The sequence below is a fragment of the Meles meles genome, chromosome 5 (assembly GCF_922984935.1).
Source record: "Meles meles chromosome 5, mMelMel3.1 paternal haplotype, whole genome shotgun sequence".
Classification (NCBI taxonomy): domain Eukaryota; kingdom Metazoa; phylum Chordata; class Mammalia; order Carnivora; family Mustelidae; genus Meles; species Meles meles.
This window is the reverse complement of record NC_060070.1, coordinates 9193543-9211259: the sequence shown is the minus strand read 5'-3', so window position 1 is coordinate 9211259 and position 17717 is coordinate 9193543. Positions and strand designations below refer to the sequence as shown.

The window sequence follows — 17717 nt, the reverse complement described above, 5'->3', positions numbered from 1 at the left end:
CACCTGAAGCTTAAACTGCTACTTACCCCCAGGCACGAACACCTGGCTTTAAGAACACCCCTGCGAGCAACTATTCCCTTTCACTGCTCTGCCACGCTGGGGCTGAAGCCCACGGCAGTGGCTCCAGAAGCCAACCACCCCAAGGACCCTATTTGGCCTCAACGCCAAGGCAACCCTCTGGAGAGGCAGGAGCCAGCCAGCACTCACTTGAGCATCCCGCGGTGCTCGGCGTGCCACACCTGGATCCGGTCCTCCCACTGGTCCCTGGTGAGCTTGTGCTGGTCCATGACTCTGGATTGCAAAGAAGGCACAGGACGGTCACCACAAAGGGCCGTAAGAGGCAAGCAGCAGGCTACCGACCCACCTGCAAACCTTGAGTTTTCTTTCAAATAAAAACCACCACAAGGATTGTTTCTACTTCCTAATACGCAGCATTTTGGACAACTAACAATTTGAGAATAGGATCTAGAATGAGACATATCTAGTCTTGCTGGAAAAATTTTTAAAAGGTATTTTATATTTTAAGGGGACTCTTCTTCCAAAAGGGGTTTATGTGACCACTAGTAAAACCAGATTTAATGCGGCCAAATCATTACAGACCAGGGAAAGCTAAGGAATGTGATTGTGTATGTAACACAGCTGCTCTTCCATCCCCTTTCCTGCTGTTTCTTTACGACAGACCCTACACAGGCAGATCGGTGCCTGAGGGGAGGGCTATGGCAGGTCAGTGCCTTGAAGGCCAGGGCACATGCCGAAGCACGGAGATTAGAAAGTGCTACAGTCCCCGCCTCAAGGAGCACGTACCCTTGTGCTGCTGACTGCTTCTGCTAACACATACCACCTATGCCCTTCAAGGATGCAGCCACTGCTCTCATCCAGGCCTGGACATCCCTTGCTCACCTTTGGGGGATCAGCCGCTCAGAGCTGAGGTACCCAGACTTATGTGTTTCTTTATTATAGTCTCCAAACTTGGCCTGCACTGCATACGAGCCCAGGAGCACCGCAGTCTCAGGAGGGCAGTAAATCTCATCGCTGAGAATTCCCTCCTTCACTTGGAGGAAGAAAAGCTTCTGTGTGATGTCCTGGATGAGCTCCTCAGACACATCTTCGGGGTAGAACTTGGCCCGGAACTTGAACTGGAGAGGATTCTCCTTTCTCACCTCCTGTGCTGACACCTGCAGGCCCATTTTGAGAAGATAACATTTACTACAAAGTCACCTTTTAGCACATATAACAACAGAAAAAGGCCAGCTGAAGTCCTACTGCCCTCCTTAGCTGAAGCCCAGAAGCAGGCAAACGGTGACCCACCAAGCCACCTAGTGCTGGCCCCTAACTTCTGGGGAGATGTTCCCAATTCCAGAGAACTCTAATTTAGAAGCAGCCTGCCTAGGGACCTGTAAACCTGGCATCTATTCCATGGCCAGTCAAGCTGTGGGACTTGGAACTTACATTTAAAAACTCACGTTCCCTCCCTTCCGATCCCTAATTGCCCCCAGACTTACTATAGTAATGTGGGAGGAAGACACAGGTTTGGGAAAAGGGACATTTTCAAATTGTGTGGAGAAAACACATTTAAGCTTATTGGTTTTCTTTAGTTGTTAATGGAATTATTTAGTCTTTGGAGTTGGAAGATAATGTATCACAGGTTCAAACAAAGCAGTAACAGGTTCTTACAAAACAGTGAATGATTCATGGTTTATAAGATTAACAATCTCATTGGGGAAAAAGAAACTAAGGTCAACTAAAAGCTACACAATTAACCATCAAATGCCCCAATGAGCGAGCAGTAAGGAGAAATGCCCAATCTAGTTTCCAACCAATATCCCCCATTTACCGGAAACCTGCAAGCTTTTTTGTCTGTAAAAACTTTTACACAAATAACAAAAACGAACAACAAAAGAGTGAGGTGCTCCAGTTTCAAAGTTAACAGAGCAGACCAACAATCAAACAACAGCCTGTGAATAGTTAACTCTGACTTACCTTTTTATCAAGTTTCAACCAGGTAGGAAATCCTTTATTATCCACATACTGGAGGCCAAAGTACCACACTTCCCGAAGGCCGATGGTCTTAACCACCTGTGTGAGAGAGACAGGGGGGCGGGGGCTGAAGCAGCCAGGAGAGCGAGGGGCTGGCCGCTCAGTCATGCCCTGCACGCCTCTCCTTCACCAACCTGACAGGAAACCCAATCTGTTACTAGCAGAAGCTATTCCCCCCAAAGCCGGGAATAATTTATTTTTAACATGCACTTGAGCAGATAAATCTCAGATAATCTCAAGATCTTATAAATCTTTTAATTTCTCACTCCTACTCCTCTGTACTCCATTAACTTTCCCCGAGTAGAGACACCCAGCTGAGTTAGAGTAAGCACACCATCGGGCACCACCCAGGGACACCAGGAGTGTGTGTCCCAGGTGTGAAGGTCTCCTGTCAGGAGTGCCCACACGGAAAAGGTGCTGCAAGTCAACCAAGTGAAGCAAAGCCACCCTCGCGTCTCCGCTGGTTGCCTGTCCCTGCTTCTCAGTCATTTGGCCTAGGCCTCTGCTTAACTAGGAAGAGGGAAACAGCAGTCCCTGAAAGGTGGGAAACGAACAGTGAGCTGCCAGGGAAAGCGGGGAGATAGGGGAGTTATGCTTCACACATGCCAAGGGGTGACTGCAATTCTTCCAACCTCCAGAAATTTGAAATCCTGATACAGGAAGGTAGAATTCAACTGTAGGTCATAGCAAGGATTTTGTATTTTACAATTCTCCTCAGGGTCACCTGCGTGGCTCAGCTGGTTGGGCGTCCTTGATTTCAGTCTGGGTCGGGCTCTCAAGGCCACACTGGGCTCTGCGCTTAGCAGGAAATCTGTTTGAGAGTCTCCATCCACCAACCCCGCCCTCCCCACTGCCCGCGTCAGACGCGTGCATGCTTTCTCTCTAAACTAAATGGATAAATCTTTAAAATAAGTTAAGACTCTCCATAGTACCAGAGAAGTCTCCTATGGGCCGTTACAGACCTAATCCCACATTGGTTATTCTTGTGTCTCAGAAACAATAAAGCAAGCTTTTCTCTGGGGACACTTGTTCAACATCACCACGACCAAGTCCCAGAGCTCTGCTGCACAGTTTCAGTCCCATGACACACAATGCTAAGCCTTTACAAAAAGGTTACCATTTTCCAAATACATGGCTTCTATCACATTTAAAGGGTAAGAGGTCTGAACACATGAGAAATGGCAAATCAGCTATCTGAAATAGTTGCTTAAAATAAAGTCTGAAATTCCAATTAAACTCCTGCTCTAAGCCTGTTTCCTCATCCACTGGGGGACCAGACTTTCTCTGGAGGTCCAGGAGTCTGTTCACCATACACCAAAGAGGGGAGGCAGGCTTCCATCAGAGGATGCTGTGGAAGAACTTGGACTCTGCTGTGAACCCTGCTACGTCTTTTTAGGATAGCTGATATGAAGACCAGGTTTTCTGTACCCAATCCTGCCAATTTTCTCACTGCCTATAAATCTCCATCTCAACATGTGGATATAAAACCTGCCCTGCCTTCCTCTTTGGGTTGTTTTGAAATTGCACAAGAAAGCTCCATATACATAAGCAATCTAGTCCTATATTCCATCCACGGAACTGTAGCCTTAGCCTGGGTCCTAACCGGTTGAAATGATTTCCTGTCTGCTTAACTTCCCTCCCCATCTCAGTTAGACTCTCGCTCATTTCCATGGCCACAGTGCAGATGCCTCTTTCCCTCTGCTGTGATGTGGCCAGCTCCCTACAAGGAGCAGAGCACAGACTGCGGAGCAACACCGTGGTCACGACCCAGGGCTCTCACTCGCTCAGTGAAAAGCCTGTCCCTGGGCACCCGGATCTGCCAAGTGTCTCTGTGGCATCTTCATCTCATTCCAGGATAACTGTCTACAGCATGTTTCAAAGCCTTACTTCTATTCCAATGGCTTCCCCCAAACGTCACAATTGAATTTAACCTGCTTTCCTTTCCTTCAGTCCCTTCTAAAAATCAATGCTAAAGCCCTCCTTACAAGGGAAATCCATTACTCCTGGAAAAAAGCACCTCACCATTCCCTCCAATGTCCTTAGCTCACCCTAAAGCCCAAACATCATGGAAGCAGAATATGAACAGGGTGGGGTCTAGTCCTTTATCTCTGCCTCAGTGGTGGTTTAAATGGCAATTTTGGAAAGGAAAATGCAGGGACAGGTCTACTTAGCTCAGTCAAGTGGCAGCTGATGATGGAAACAATGGGTACACTGAGTCACACCCTTCCTGCCACCTCGGGAATTTTGGTAGCGTAGAGGCACTGCTAGGCCCTCCATGGGATTCCTGGACGAGATTCAAGTCGTGGATAAGCCAAGAGCACTGGGGTGGAGTTGGGTCAGTTACTGCAGAAGAAACTGAAGGAACTCATAACCTGTCTCTGAAGTCTCTTTCGGCCCATTCTATTTAAGGACCATGTTCTAGGGACTGGTAGTCTGGCCCGTGAACAACCTTCCCAGACCCAGAAGGTCAGCAACAGAGGTGAGCAACAGAGAAAAGGACACAGACTCTAAAGACATAAAGAAGAAAACACGCCCAGCCTGGTCAGGGTGTGGGGAAAGAGCCCCAGAAGGCACCCACGGTGTCCACTGAGAACTGTCCTGACCACCCCGAAGGTGGGATGTTCTCTGTGCCATGTGTTACCTTGGGAGGACATGGAAGGATCAACAAAGGGATCTTCAGAGAGACAAGCATAAATAAGGAGGGCTGGACACCGTGAGCGGCCCCTGCCCCGGCCCTGGCCCTGGCCAGCTAGAGAACCTTGGGCAATTCTCTTCTCTCTCTGGGCCTTGATGTCCTCACAGACTTAGCCATTTCCCAGGTCGACTCCAGTTTTAACATTCTCAGATCATGTGGGATTTTTCACGACGGGTACACCAAACTGTAAAAAACTCAACGGGAACTCTGTCAAAGAGCCTTGTGATCCAGGCCTTGTTGCCAAAGGCGGAGTTCAGGGTCTCTCTGTCTCCCACTACTTCCCAGTAATGATCACTGGTGGGATGTCATTACCTGTCTTGGGGGAGCTGGCCAAGATTAAGGCAGGAAACATGACTTGGGAACAGAGAGGTCAAAGTGGGTGGGATTCAGGGGGCTTGACGTTCTGGGGTGGGGAATAGTAACAGGTGCTTGAATAGGATCATTCACACGACCAACGAGCTTAGGGATAATTTAGATACTGAGCTCATCAAAACTTGGCATGCTGACTGGATTTACGTGGTTAGCAATTTTTAAATAATCCACAGAGTCGACTAAGTTCAGGGTCCATTTTTTGTACACCCATTAATCCAGCTCCATGCTACTGGAAGGAGATAATCTAATATAAGAAAAATACCTGGCTTAAAACCAGTCTCAACACCAGACTAGATGGGACGATTCAGCATTGAGGAACACGTATAGTTCTACCCACACAGCTCCCTGGATGGAGAAGTGGGGATAATCCTGGGCAATATGCAGCTCTGGGCCCAGCACACGAGTGGGCAGTTAACAATGTCTATAGAACTGAACCACGCAACTGGAGTATTTGAAGAAGCAGGCAGGCTTCTCCAGCTCTCTCCACTCCTCACCCCTTCCAAAGGACCCCAAGGAGCAGACAAGGATCTTCTAAGACATAGCAGCCTTTTTATCCTGAAAAAGTACCACGAACTCCTGATGGCCTCTTCCCATATTTCTGAGAAGCAACATGTGAATGGAACAAGGCAGAGGGAGGCAAGGGCAGCAAAATGGCTGAGACACCAAAACTCTAACCTGCCTAACCTAGAGTTCCCATCTCTGCTCTAAAAATAGCTTGAGGGCAGCCCAGAACTCATTTATACACAAGAACTTTGGGGTGACCGAGGGCCTTCTACCCATCCCTTCTAACCACTGACCCACATGGCATTCAACTGGCTCCATTTAACTTACTTCCGGATTGTCTTTCAGGAGAAACCTTTAGATTTTTGTCTCAAGTCCAGCCTCACCCACAGCAGTAAATGCCTTCATCCTTATTGGGTAAGGCAGAGCCAGGGATGACCTCATCATAGCAGCAGAGGGAGAGTGGAGAAGGTGTCCCCTCCTAGGACAGGAGGCCTGATGTACACACACCGGAACTGGGATGTGTGTTTGTATGTGTGTGTGTGTGTGTGTGTGTGTGTGTACCCACTGGGTGCTCACTTTTGGGCTAAGAAGGAGGTTTATCATCAAGCACAGAAGGGAATCACGAATACCTTCTAAATCTGCTGGAATTCTACCTCCCCCATTTCCTAACTGGCACCTACTCCCACTTCTGGGTTTGGTGCTAGGGTACAGAACATCACCTCCCTTACGAGCAGGGCCTCTCAGCGAGGCAGGCTATAGCTCAAGGGACCTGTAAACTCATGCCTGCTCCTGTTGCCCTCTTGGATCCTTGTCCCCAGAGCAGAAGATCTTGTTCTAAAGCTTGGAACTGCTCCATCGAAGTTATCACAGCCAGCTTTCTCGGTGGCTCGTGACTATCCAAACTCTACATTCACCTTCAGGTCTCAGGAAGAAACACTCGGAATGTAGACGTGCTCTGGCGCCCAGCTCACGGAAGAGCACCTGCTGACACCTGAGTGAGCTCACAGATGCTGCAGCTGGACATGGAAGCTACGATCTGCTGGGTTCCAGCCAGGCCCTCAGGCCGTGTCTGACCCTCGCTGCACCCTGACCTGCTGACCAGATGGCAGAAGATGCCTGGGGTGGCCCTTGGGGTGAAGGGATGGGAGTCACAGTTTCTGGATATGGCACTGTGCTGATAAAGACTTCAGAGCTTTCCCTAAATTTCCTCTCACAGGGCTGTGAACACACTACTTCTGCAGAGTGTTTACGACATGTGAACTCTCTGGAAGGAGGGGAAAATGTCCTCCCCTATGGAGAGAAGTAAGCAGCAACCAACACACTCAATAAAATGCTTCAGATTTGCAAAAGTATTTTTCCTAATTGGTAATTCTCTCTCCTAAGCTCATAGAGACCAACCTGATCAAAAAGCTGTTTTCCTGTTGTATTTGGCTGGATGGCGAACTCCAGCTCCGCATCCATGGTGGTAACTCGGACATTGATCTAAAAAAAAACAAAACAAAAGGAATGATACTTAACTGAATGTTCCTTCCTTGTAATAATCTGAGCCTACCACAAAAACTCAAAGCTACTTAGCAACACGGTTAAGAGTAAATTCCTCACTAACATCCATTCTCATGCTCTAACACACACACACACACGTACACACTCATGCACCACGGCCAATGGCAGACAGTTGATGAGTCCCAGCACTGCACACAGTGTGGACTCAGATGTATGCCCTCTCTGCTTTAACAAAACACATTCACACTTCAGTCTAGGCGGTTTTTCTACAAAAATACTTCGATAACCATTAGCGTATTTTCCCATGTACCAGCTCCTATTAACGCTTCCAAGAGCCAAGGAAGCACCGGTGGGGTGGTGAGCCTCCGCAAGAATTCTGACCAGGGCAGCAAGTGAAAGGAGGAGAGAAGGAGCAACATACCAGCATGTCTAGAAACACTAGAAACTAAACAGTGAAAAGAGAACTGGTCATATGACTGAAGATCCATCAAAAAGAATATCCTGCAGTAATTTAAAATGCCAATTATGAAGATGGTAGAAACATGGAAAACTGCTTCAGGAATGAAAGACATGGCAAGAAAAAATGGTACACCCCCCTCACTGCAAACCTGTGAGAGCCTGTAGTCAGAGGATGGAAGTAAAATGTGGGGATGGACATATCATGGGATGGTCAGGTCATAAGGAATGGAGGTAGGGGTGAGGAGGGGCCTTAAAGAGGTCTCTAATTCCCATTGAGCTTTTTGTTTTTTTTAAAAATTCATTTCAGGGTAGTTCAAATTTATCACTTGAGAAAATTCAAATTTACTAGCCTATGGAAAACAGAAAAATGTACTTTAAATCACTGTCCCAAAGGAAAACAGCATACCCACTAATGCTTATTATTAAGAGGGGCGCCTGGGTGGCTCAGTGGATTAAGCCGCTGCCTTCGGCTCAGGTCATGATCTCGGGGTCCTGGGATCGAGCCCCGCATCGGGCTCTCTGCTCTGCGGGGAGCCTGCTTCCTCCTCTCTCTCTGCCTGCCTCTCTGCCTACTTGTGATTTCTCTCTCTCTGTCAAATAAATAAATAAAATCTTTCAAAAAAAAAAAATGTTTGCTTTAAAAAAAAAAAAGAGAGAAGAAAAGAAAAAGAAATGTCTGCTTTTAATCATTTTTCAAGTAAAATATGTAAGTAGCAAGACAGACATATACCCTAAAATCTTCCTGCTTTGGATGCAAATATCAAGAGGACAGAGTAACGGGACTAAAACTTGGCGGACAGAGGCCCAGTGTCCAGCCAGTGCAATACACACGTTCAGTGCCCACATTAGTCCTGACTTCAGAAACAAAATCTGTCTTCACGGGGTTGTTCCTTCTAACCCTCAAGACTGATAACTAAGAGATACTTTGACACAAATCCTCTTTTAAAGTTTCTCTGGGTGACAGTAAAGAGAAGTGAGGTATAATTTTCCAGAATTTCAAGAAAAGTCTCCCCTCCAATCCCCTCCAAAAGTCTCCCCAAACTTGTAAATCTCAAGTTTACAAAGATGAGGCATATTTTAAATTCTTCAAATATATTAAAATATAAAAACTTCAGTTTCTTTTCTTGCGGGCAATAATTTTTTTAAAAAGTCACAAAGTGGCCGTTATGAAGCACAAAAGATACAGCTTTCTCAATTATGGTTCCAGATACACATATTAGAGATGAAAAAGCAGCTCCAGGGGCACCTGCGTGGCTCAGCTGCTGAGTGTTAATTCCCAGATCTGATTTGAGGACACATCAGAATTTTTCTTCTTTTCAAAAATGTCACTAAAATTAAAAGTCAAGTTCATTTTATCAATATATCGTATATTCACATATGGTGCATGCTCTACAATCTTGAGCTAAGAGGCTGAGATGAGAGGAGTCAGGAACCTAAACAACACGAGGGCAGGCGGTAGGCTGGCGGCCCCCAGCCGAGCTGCTCTGTGTCACGGCTGTGCTGGGTCCCGGACTTGTCACTACCCTCACTAGTGTTTCTCACAAGGGGCATGACCAACACTCTGGGCGCAGGCATTCCTTCTGCAAAACTATCTCAAGTGCATCCCTGAGCTCACCTACTAAACACAGGTATCCTAGGTCACCAGGGACCTAAAAGTGCCCCCCACCGCTTCCACATGCTGAGGAGAAGGGAGGTTGCTACCCAGACTAAGGACCACAGCAGGGCACTGCCTTCATTAGAAGCAGGTTGAGGAGTTCCATGTTTATAAAGCCTGTTAAGATTACTTTCAATTTTATAGATCTTTTATAATGAAATACAGCATAAACTTGTATCAGTGTTTAAAATTAAGCTTTTACTCAGATGACAGGACCATTTATATACATATTTTGGTCCACTTATTCAAGACTTCAAAAGAAATCACACTTGAGCAATCACGAATCAGAAATTTAGGAATCAGAAGAAACCAAAATTGAGCAGTATCTAAATCTCAACTCTCCCTTTTTGAGAGAGACACAGAGAGAGAACACGTGTGAGTGTGCACACACACTTGCTCTGGAGCACACTCCCATGAGCAAATAGGGTGGGAAGGGACAGAGGGAGAGGGAAAGGGAGCATCTTAAGCAGGCAGGCAGGCTCCTCCCCCTGAGCAGAGAGCTGAGCTGAAATCAAGAGGGGGACTCTTAACCAACTAAGCCACTCAGGCACCCCCCCAACTCTCCTTTTAAATTATCTTTGATTTGAGTTTCCATGGCAAGCAATTGTTCTGAGACGTGGATGGAAGCTGATGCTTGCATTTGCAATGGTGCACAGAGATAGAGTGGGCCTGTATGGTCCTGCGTGATAAACGTGAGGATGGTCCCACCAAAAAACCAGAGGTCCACGGGCTTAAAACATACCCACCCCCGACCCCAAACCATGTGCAAAGGCTGAAGAAAAGAACGCATGTTTGGTAATTTTTATTATCTTGGTATTTGCCCCCAGATCACACTTACCAAAGGTAACACTTGCTGAAGGTAACAAAATCCCAAAGTAATATGGGGTACGGGTGTATATACAGAATATGCAGTCAGTCACTGAAATCGAACTCCAAAAGGCAGTGCTTCTGTAAGGCCTGACAAAATACTGAAAACCTTTTAAACATTCTGCTTTGTCTGCGGATGATGATGGTGACTGAGTTTAGTTTTGCTCGCACACCCCCGCTGCACACACGCGTACATGTACACATAGACGCGCGCATGCGCTCGCCGTTGACAGCGTAGATGGTAGTTTAATTCAGGTCTCCTCCACATGCTACCCCAACTAAGAGACAAAGCCATATTGAAAGTTCTAACATAGAAGGAACCAGACTTAACTGTACCCCACCAGGTGTAATGGGAATTCATAAATAAGTCAGATAATGGAGCTAACAACAGATTTTTAAACTCCACAGATTAAAAATAATGAGGTTCCTCTTGCTATATACTATGTCACAATTTTAGAATGAAATTGTCTTAGACCCAAGTCAAAATACTTTAAATAAAGATGCCTGACCCCATGCAGGGAAATGAGGTTCTAATGCATATAACGCCTATTTCCCATACTGGCCACATTTAGCAGAAAAATCTTTTTGCCCTAGTAGCCTAGCTTAGTAGGGGAGTTGTGCTTTCATTTCAGTAAGACAGGAGAGTTTGACTGTCTAGGGTATCAGTATATGCTGCCAGTCTGTATCTGAGAGAAATGTTTTAAAAACAAAAATTGGAATGAACTTAAGTTTTATTTCGAAAATGAGAACAAAACCGGTCAGTAAAAATTCTTCCATCTAAGCTAGATGCCACGCATGCTCTTTTTCCATGACCGTGACAACTGTTCCCCAGGTACACACACCGCACCCCTAGAGAATGCATAGGTTGATACGGGAGTTTAACACATAAACCTATCTTTGCCTTAGTTAATGAAGTTAATGAAAACCTAACTGTATTGTTGTCTCTGTCCTCCCTCTGCTTAATAATCTACTCTTTAAAAAATTCTCTTTGCTGTTCTTACGGATTAGCTCAGATCAAGACTGGGACACCACAAGCCAATGAAGCGTAATAGCTTCATTTCACTGTTCCCAGCCTGCCCGAGTTAGTGGGCACCTGGCATGCCTTTGGGGCTCACTCACTCTACAAGGACCAATCAAATACTTACTGGCTGCCCTGGGCACGAGGGAGCCCTGTGACAAAAGGACTCAGACCTCCGCTGATCTTCAGGTACAACGGAGGAACAACAGAACAGAACAAATAGAGGTGCGCAGGCATCGAATAACTCCCATTCACCATAGTTGTTTCTACATAGGCCCAACTACTAGAATCCCTAGAACAGCCAGCCTTTCAAACACCTGAGTTTCTGGGCCTTAACCCAAGGATCTGTATTTTTCAAATCCACCAAGTAAGGACAAGCTCATTCGGGTAACACAGCCAGGGGGCCTGGGTTTGAGAGCTGGTGCTGCAGCCTGAGCACTTCCTCCCACCGGGCCTCGCCCCCTTAAACTGCAAGCCAAGGGTTTGGACTGTAAGTCCTGAGGTCCTTCCGCCTCTGACACGCTAGGTCCAGAGTCCAACAGCACAAGGGGAGGTGTGGGGGTGCGATTAAAGCTAGAGCTGTGAGAACAGGACTGAAAAGATTCTTTTCAGTCTGTGATATTCTGTGATATTATTAAAAGCTGGCCAGGAGACTGTTTTCATGGGGAAAGGAAAAGTTCACACCTGTCTTCACATTTCCAGGAGGGAAATGCAACTCTCTGGCTGCACATAGAGAAGTACAGGTTTCACTGCTCCAAAGAAACAGGCATCTCTTTTTCCAATAAGAGAATGTAAAGGTAAAGGTGTTAAACCACAGTATGTATTTTAAATAAACTCAGTAACAATTCACTTTTAAACAAAAATAAATCCACTGGCCCCTTTGCTTACTCTCCCCAAACCCTGAGAAATCATGAGCACAGACCTGACAGCAGGTAGGGGTCAGGACCCACCTCCCCAGGCATCCCAGCCAACCCCTGCCCAGTGGTCCATCTTGAAGAAAGTCACTTCCCCTCATGTGTAAAATCAAGCACTGTAACTGGAAATGTTTTATCTGTAAGGGAGCTCCCAACTGTAACACTCTATGACTTAAAACTTATCTGAGTGGCTTCTGACACCATCCTACTCAGTGGCTGTGCTATTCTCTGGAACATCATCTAACCTTCACAGGGAGAGGGACAAAGAGGTGATACAAAGGGGACTATTTTGAGGTCACATAAGTTAAGGTTGATTCTGTTTCCTTTCTCTTTAACAGGAAGATTTTTGAGTGTCTTTGCTGTGTTAATGTCTTTGTCACAAAATCCCAGGATGCTATCCTAGTCAGGATTCCCTGGCACAGAAGTTTCTTCCAATATCCCGAAGGACCAGTAGGGTAGTAGTTTATCAAATTAGTAGTTTAATTTTATCAAAATAGTATCTAAAATGCCTTCTAAGAGTCTGAGAGATGTGATATAGAGCTGACACTGTTTCACAGTGTGAAACACTGTGTTTTACTTCCAACCCATGTGTGACTGCTGAACTTCTGGCTGCCATTTCCTCCCAGTTCTTTCCCTTGTTTCGGTAAATAAATCTAGCCATGCATTTTTTCCTTTGGGAAGTGCCCATTTCCTCCTGAGATACTTTAAAGAAAGGTGGTTTAAGATTACCTCTCCAATCACACTCTTTACAAATTTAACTCATACTGTATTAAAGACCAAGAAGGAAACATTCAAAAGACAAGTTTCTCCACAAACTTTACAGGCAAATAAGCGGGAAAGTCTCTGAAGACAAGGCAATCAGACCCAATTTTTGTAGCCAGAATGCAGCAGGGGGAAAGTTTAGTGATTGTCCTACATACTTAAGACACAGGAAAACCATTTAAAATAGAAAGGAAAATACAAATGATTGCATTTGAACGTTTGAATTTCAGGCAGTGGATTCAGTGATAACAGGTTAGTCCCAATACTATCACACTTGCATTTACTCAAAAATTAGTCTTGAGTAGAACTATCCAAGCACCACCAAGATTACATTAAGAGCTTGACCTTTCATAATCACTTAAAAATGTCAACGCTGTTTTCCAACATTCCAGCCCTCTTCCAAAGGTGCCACTTCAGCAACTTCCAACAGCTTTCAAATATTTGGATAAGACCTTTCAAATACTTAGAAATGCTCCGATAGGAAGTAGACAGAGTAAATGTTCTCCCACAAATGGGGGAAGCAGGGAAGTGGGACAAGGAAAAATTCTCACGATAAGTGAGTTTTAACAGTTTTCTGAGATGCTATTTTGGTTTATGTAACTGAATAATTATAGAGACTACTGTATTTTGATTTTCATGTTGAGTCATTATGTCCTTTTTTTATTAACATATAATGTATTATCTGCCCCAGGTAAACAGGTCTATGAATCATCAGGCTTACACATTTCACAGCACTCACCATAGCACATACCCTTCCCACCCAGTGTCCATAACCCAGCCACCCTCTCCCTCCCTTCCCACCCCCAGCAACCCTGTTTGTTTCGTGAGATTGAGAGTTTCATGGTTTGTCTCCTGATCCCATCGGTTCATTTTTTTCCTTCCCTACCCCCCACCCTGCCTCTCAAATTCCTCATTATCAGTATGTGCTCTTTTTAAATAACAGCTTTGTGGAAATGTAGCTTACACATAATTTATCCATTTAAAACGTGCAATTCAGTGATTTTCAGAATTATGCAACCAGCACCATTATCTAATTTTAGAGTATTTCATTCCCCTAAAAAGAAACCTGGTGCCTATCAGCAGTCACTCCTCCCAATACTCCTCCTCCCCAACCCTGAGGACCACTAATCAACTTTTGGTCTCCACCGATTTCCCTGTTCTCAACACTTCTTATGAACACATGGCCTTTTGTGACGGCATTCCATCACTCGGCACGTTTTCAATGGAGATTCATCCATGTTATAGCCCGTACAGTGCTTCATTCCCTTTTTAATGGCAAATAATATTCCACTACATGGAAACAACACTTTTGTCTATCCATTCACCAGCCGATGGACATTTGGGTGTCTTACTAACGAGATCCAGGTTGCTTTAGTGAGTGTACAATATGAAACAGCTGGAAAACAATATCGCTAAACTAGTCAATTTGGTATTCAAATTGGTAATAAAAATTCTTTAGGAGGAAACAAAAATGAAAGAGAAATATTCCTTATTTAAAATGTTATTTTTAAGCAATCTCTGCACCCAATGGGCTTGAACCCACAACAAAGATCAAGAGTCCCATGTTCCACTGACTGAGCAAGCCGAGCAACTCAAAAATGAATTCTTAAAAACTAAAACTCCATTTGTTTACTGTTTTCAGTTGTAAATGAAAATACTGTTTTCAGGAAGAAGGTCCCAGTTCCCAAAGTGATGTGAACACATTAGAAAACACTCTGCATCCTACTCTCCCAACGCTTAACTCCTTCACTGCACAGACGAGGGAAAAGCACTGAGAGCTGTCCCACCAAGGAGCAGAGGGGAGAACCCAGGCTCTTGTTCAGGGTTCTCCCAAGTAAATTACGTTCTTTCCCCAATTTTTAAACAGGGGCTGAACCTTCTGTTCCACACTTAACTTCGATGGTGCAGAGCATGTTATAACTAGTTAGCACTCAATTTAAGTAAATAAATTATATATATATATATATATATATGCAATATGTATGTATTTTTTAAATGAATACTATCTTTATATTTTTTCTATCTTTATATTTTAGACTTTCCCAGATTAATCTAAATGCCTCCAGAGCCCTGTCCATTGCTGCATAAAGAAACATGGCAATATCAAGCATGCTTTATGAAATCTGGTGTCCCTCAGTCATGGTTTAGGATATCCAGCCAGCCGCACCTTATAAATTATTCCCTGGGCCTCAGTGCTCGTCTGAGGCAGTGATTTTTCAAACCTGAACAAGCAAAAGAATCACCTAAAGAGCTTGTTGACACAGTTTTCTGGGCCCCAGGCCCAGAGAGTCTGACTCAGTAAGCTGGGATGGAGCCCGTAAGTCTATGGCTCTATCAGGCTCACAGGTGAGGCCACCCAGGATAGCCACTGCTCATCAGAGGAGGAGATCACTATCCCAAACATTCAAAAAGCCACAATGCCTTTTGGCAAAATTATGCATTTACTGTTACTATTTATAACCCATTCTGTGAAAATATCTTTACTAAATTTTCATTCACTACAAGTACAGTTGCAAACTTATGCTATATCCCATGTACACCATACCCCAACAGATGGACCCCTATCTGGTAGTCCCTCTGGATCCTGAGCTTATCTTTAAGATAAAAATCAAGTCATTATAAACGAGACTCCAACTCAATAAATTCTAACATCAGCTATGACATGCAGGGTCATTTTTCACAAGGACTAGCTAACAAATAACCGACCTCTGTAAAACATTACCATTAACTTAGCAAACCTTCACCAGCTTAGCACAGAAATGCAGACACATGAATTCAGCCAAGGAAAGCAAAGTTGGAAAGCCACAAAAGCAAGTGGATTTTACTGTTTAGCTCTTCTCCTTCCACATCACAGGCTCTTTTTAGAGGGTCAAAGTAAAGGCTACTATTTAAAAGAAACTTTGTTTATACCGATGAAGTAAAATGTTTGTCTTAAAAGGGCATTGCTGCTCCCAGTAACAATGTTTATATAAACAACAAAATTATACAGGAGTAGTTGCCACCGAAAATCCACTGACCATATTTTACACTGTTATAGTTTCTAATAAGCATATAATTTAGACGATCCCAACTTTTATTCAAGGAAGACAGTCCAGAAGCCACCCTGTTAAGAATAAAGAGGCCAAAAGGAAAACCGACATGTTGCTATGGGGAGGTATTTACCAAAATAGCAAAACATTACTGCACAGAGAGAAGACAAGTACAACAGAAACGGGTCCTTAACATACGATTGTGCATCAAATGGAGTAAAGGCCACAGTGATCTGATACTGCACTGGCACAAACACTAAACCACACACGGTTCCCCAGCCAGAGCAGGGGAGGCAGGGCTCCCTACTTAAACGTTCCCACCACCAGCAGGAGCCATGTGTCACCACATGCCCAGAGCAGGCTGGGCTCAAACTTTAAAATTCCAGAAATACGTGTTTAAGTGTTGGCTCGAAACACCAGACTTCTTGAGGCTTATTAACCTTTAGAGAACATGGAAATGACAGTATAAATACTCTCACTAACAAGATACTGCTATTGGCAAACCTGTAAATCTATGGATAATGACTTACAACATTGCTCTTCTTTTCTTTCAAGCTCCTCTGTATCTTACATTTAAACTACAGCCAATCACATCACTTTATACGCTCTTCACTTTCAAGATTAAAGAAACTGGGAGTGGTGGTGAACAAACTGTCTTGACTGTTAGGCGCAGGAAAATTTTCAGAGCCAAAGGAAACTGGTCACCTAGCTTTGCAAATGTAAAAGTCTGGAATTAAATAGAACAAAAATGGTCAGGCAGTTCAGTAAAAATACTGTGTATTACCATTTTGTCTACAGCACCACAAACCACTGAAGACAGATGAGTAGGATAGATATAAAGCTCATATTCTGATAAAGTTTTCAAACGGTTACACAAAACGAGGACAATCTACTAGCTCTTTATTACCTAGTAATAGGAATAATAAAATCATCAAATGTTAGGGCTGACAAGAGTCCACTTGTGACAGCTGATAACCACTATAGAGCACTTCTACAGAGTTCAAAGTGCTGACCCACAGTTCTCATAATTCCTATACCCTTCTCAGGAATCACGGAGGGGTGGTCCCACTACTCCTGGGAGTATGAAGTCCTGAAAGTCACAGAGGACTGGGTGATGTTGCTGGTGGCTGTTCTTTGTCTCCTGGTGCCCATCACACAGCTCCAGATACTCCATTCCTGGTGATGGTGGTCACTTTGCCAGCAGGACAATTCAAACTTGGCTACATGTGGGCTGATGCTAACAGTTAATGAACACTGAGAATGTCCTACAGGGAGTATCTATCAAAACACCAAATGAACCTGCCACAATCTAGCGGCTCTGGCTGGGTCATTATCCTTCTGGATTAAAGCAATCCAGTGCCCTCCACTCCATTCCTTCTGGGGTATAAAAAAGCAGTCACTGGTCAGTGCTTGCCCCCGTGAGAAAGTTAAGATCATAACCAGAGTTCAATGACAAATGAGCCACCTCAACTCCATTCTAAACCAAGTAGCTATCAGTCGAGCTTCTCAGTGTAGGTTAAGCACAGTCCTTAGTTTTACGAAACGTGAGTTTCAATTTTAACATGGAAATATGGGAGTGGGTATGCCAGTCCCCTACCTCCTACTCCAAGAGCGATGTGACACCATAGGGTGGGCACCTACCTCATTTTAAAAAAGAATTCAGTATCACTTTAAGGAATTTTGAAGGTAACTTAATCATAAAAGTCAGCACTACATACCCCTCACCTTTCTTAACTCTCCTAAAGTTAAATTCTCAATGTGCAGTGGACAGTAATAGGGCAGGGTACTGGGTGCCTGGGTAGCTCAGTCAGTTAAGCAGCTGCCTTTGGCTCAGGTCAGGCTCCCTGATCAGTGGGAAGTCCGCTTCTCCCTCTCCCTCTGTCCCTCCCCCACTCATGGGCTC

General features: G+C 44.6%; 1 protein-coding gene across 2 annotated transcripts in view; it reads right to left on the bottom strand.

Moving 5' to 3' along the window:
* Window positions 1-17717, bottom strand: part of EZR (ezrin) — a 50866-nt gene that overhangs the window by 18152 nt on the left and 14997 nt on the right. Inside the window, exons 3-6 of one of the 2 annotated variants that reach the window (XM_046006437.1) lie at window positions 7007-7090; window positions 1981-2076; window positions 901-1175; window positions 208-291 (exon numbers count right to left, since the gene is read on the bottom strand). In XM_046006437.1, coding sequence (XP_045862393.1) covers window positions 208-291; window positions 901-1175; window positions 1981-2076; window positions 7007-7090 — 539 coding nt within the window. Of the gene's footprint in view, window positions 1-207; window positions 292-900; window positions 1176-1980; window positions 2077-7006; window positions 7091-17717 lie in introns of those variants that run through there. The other variant, XM_046006438.1, reaches the window with a different exon arrangement.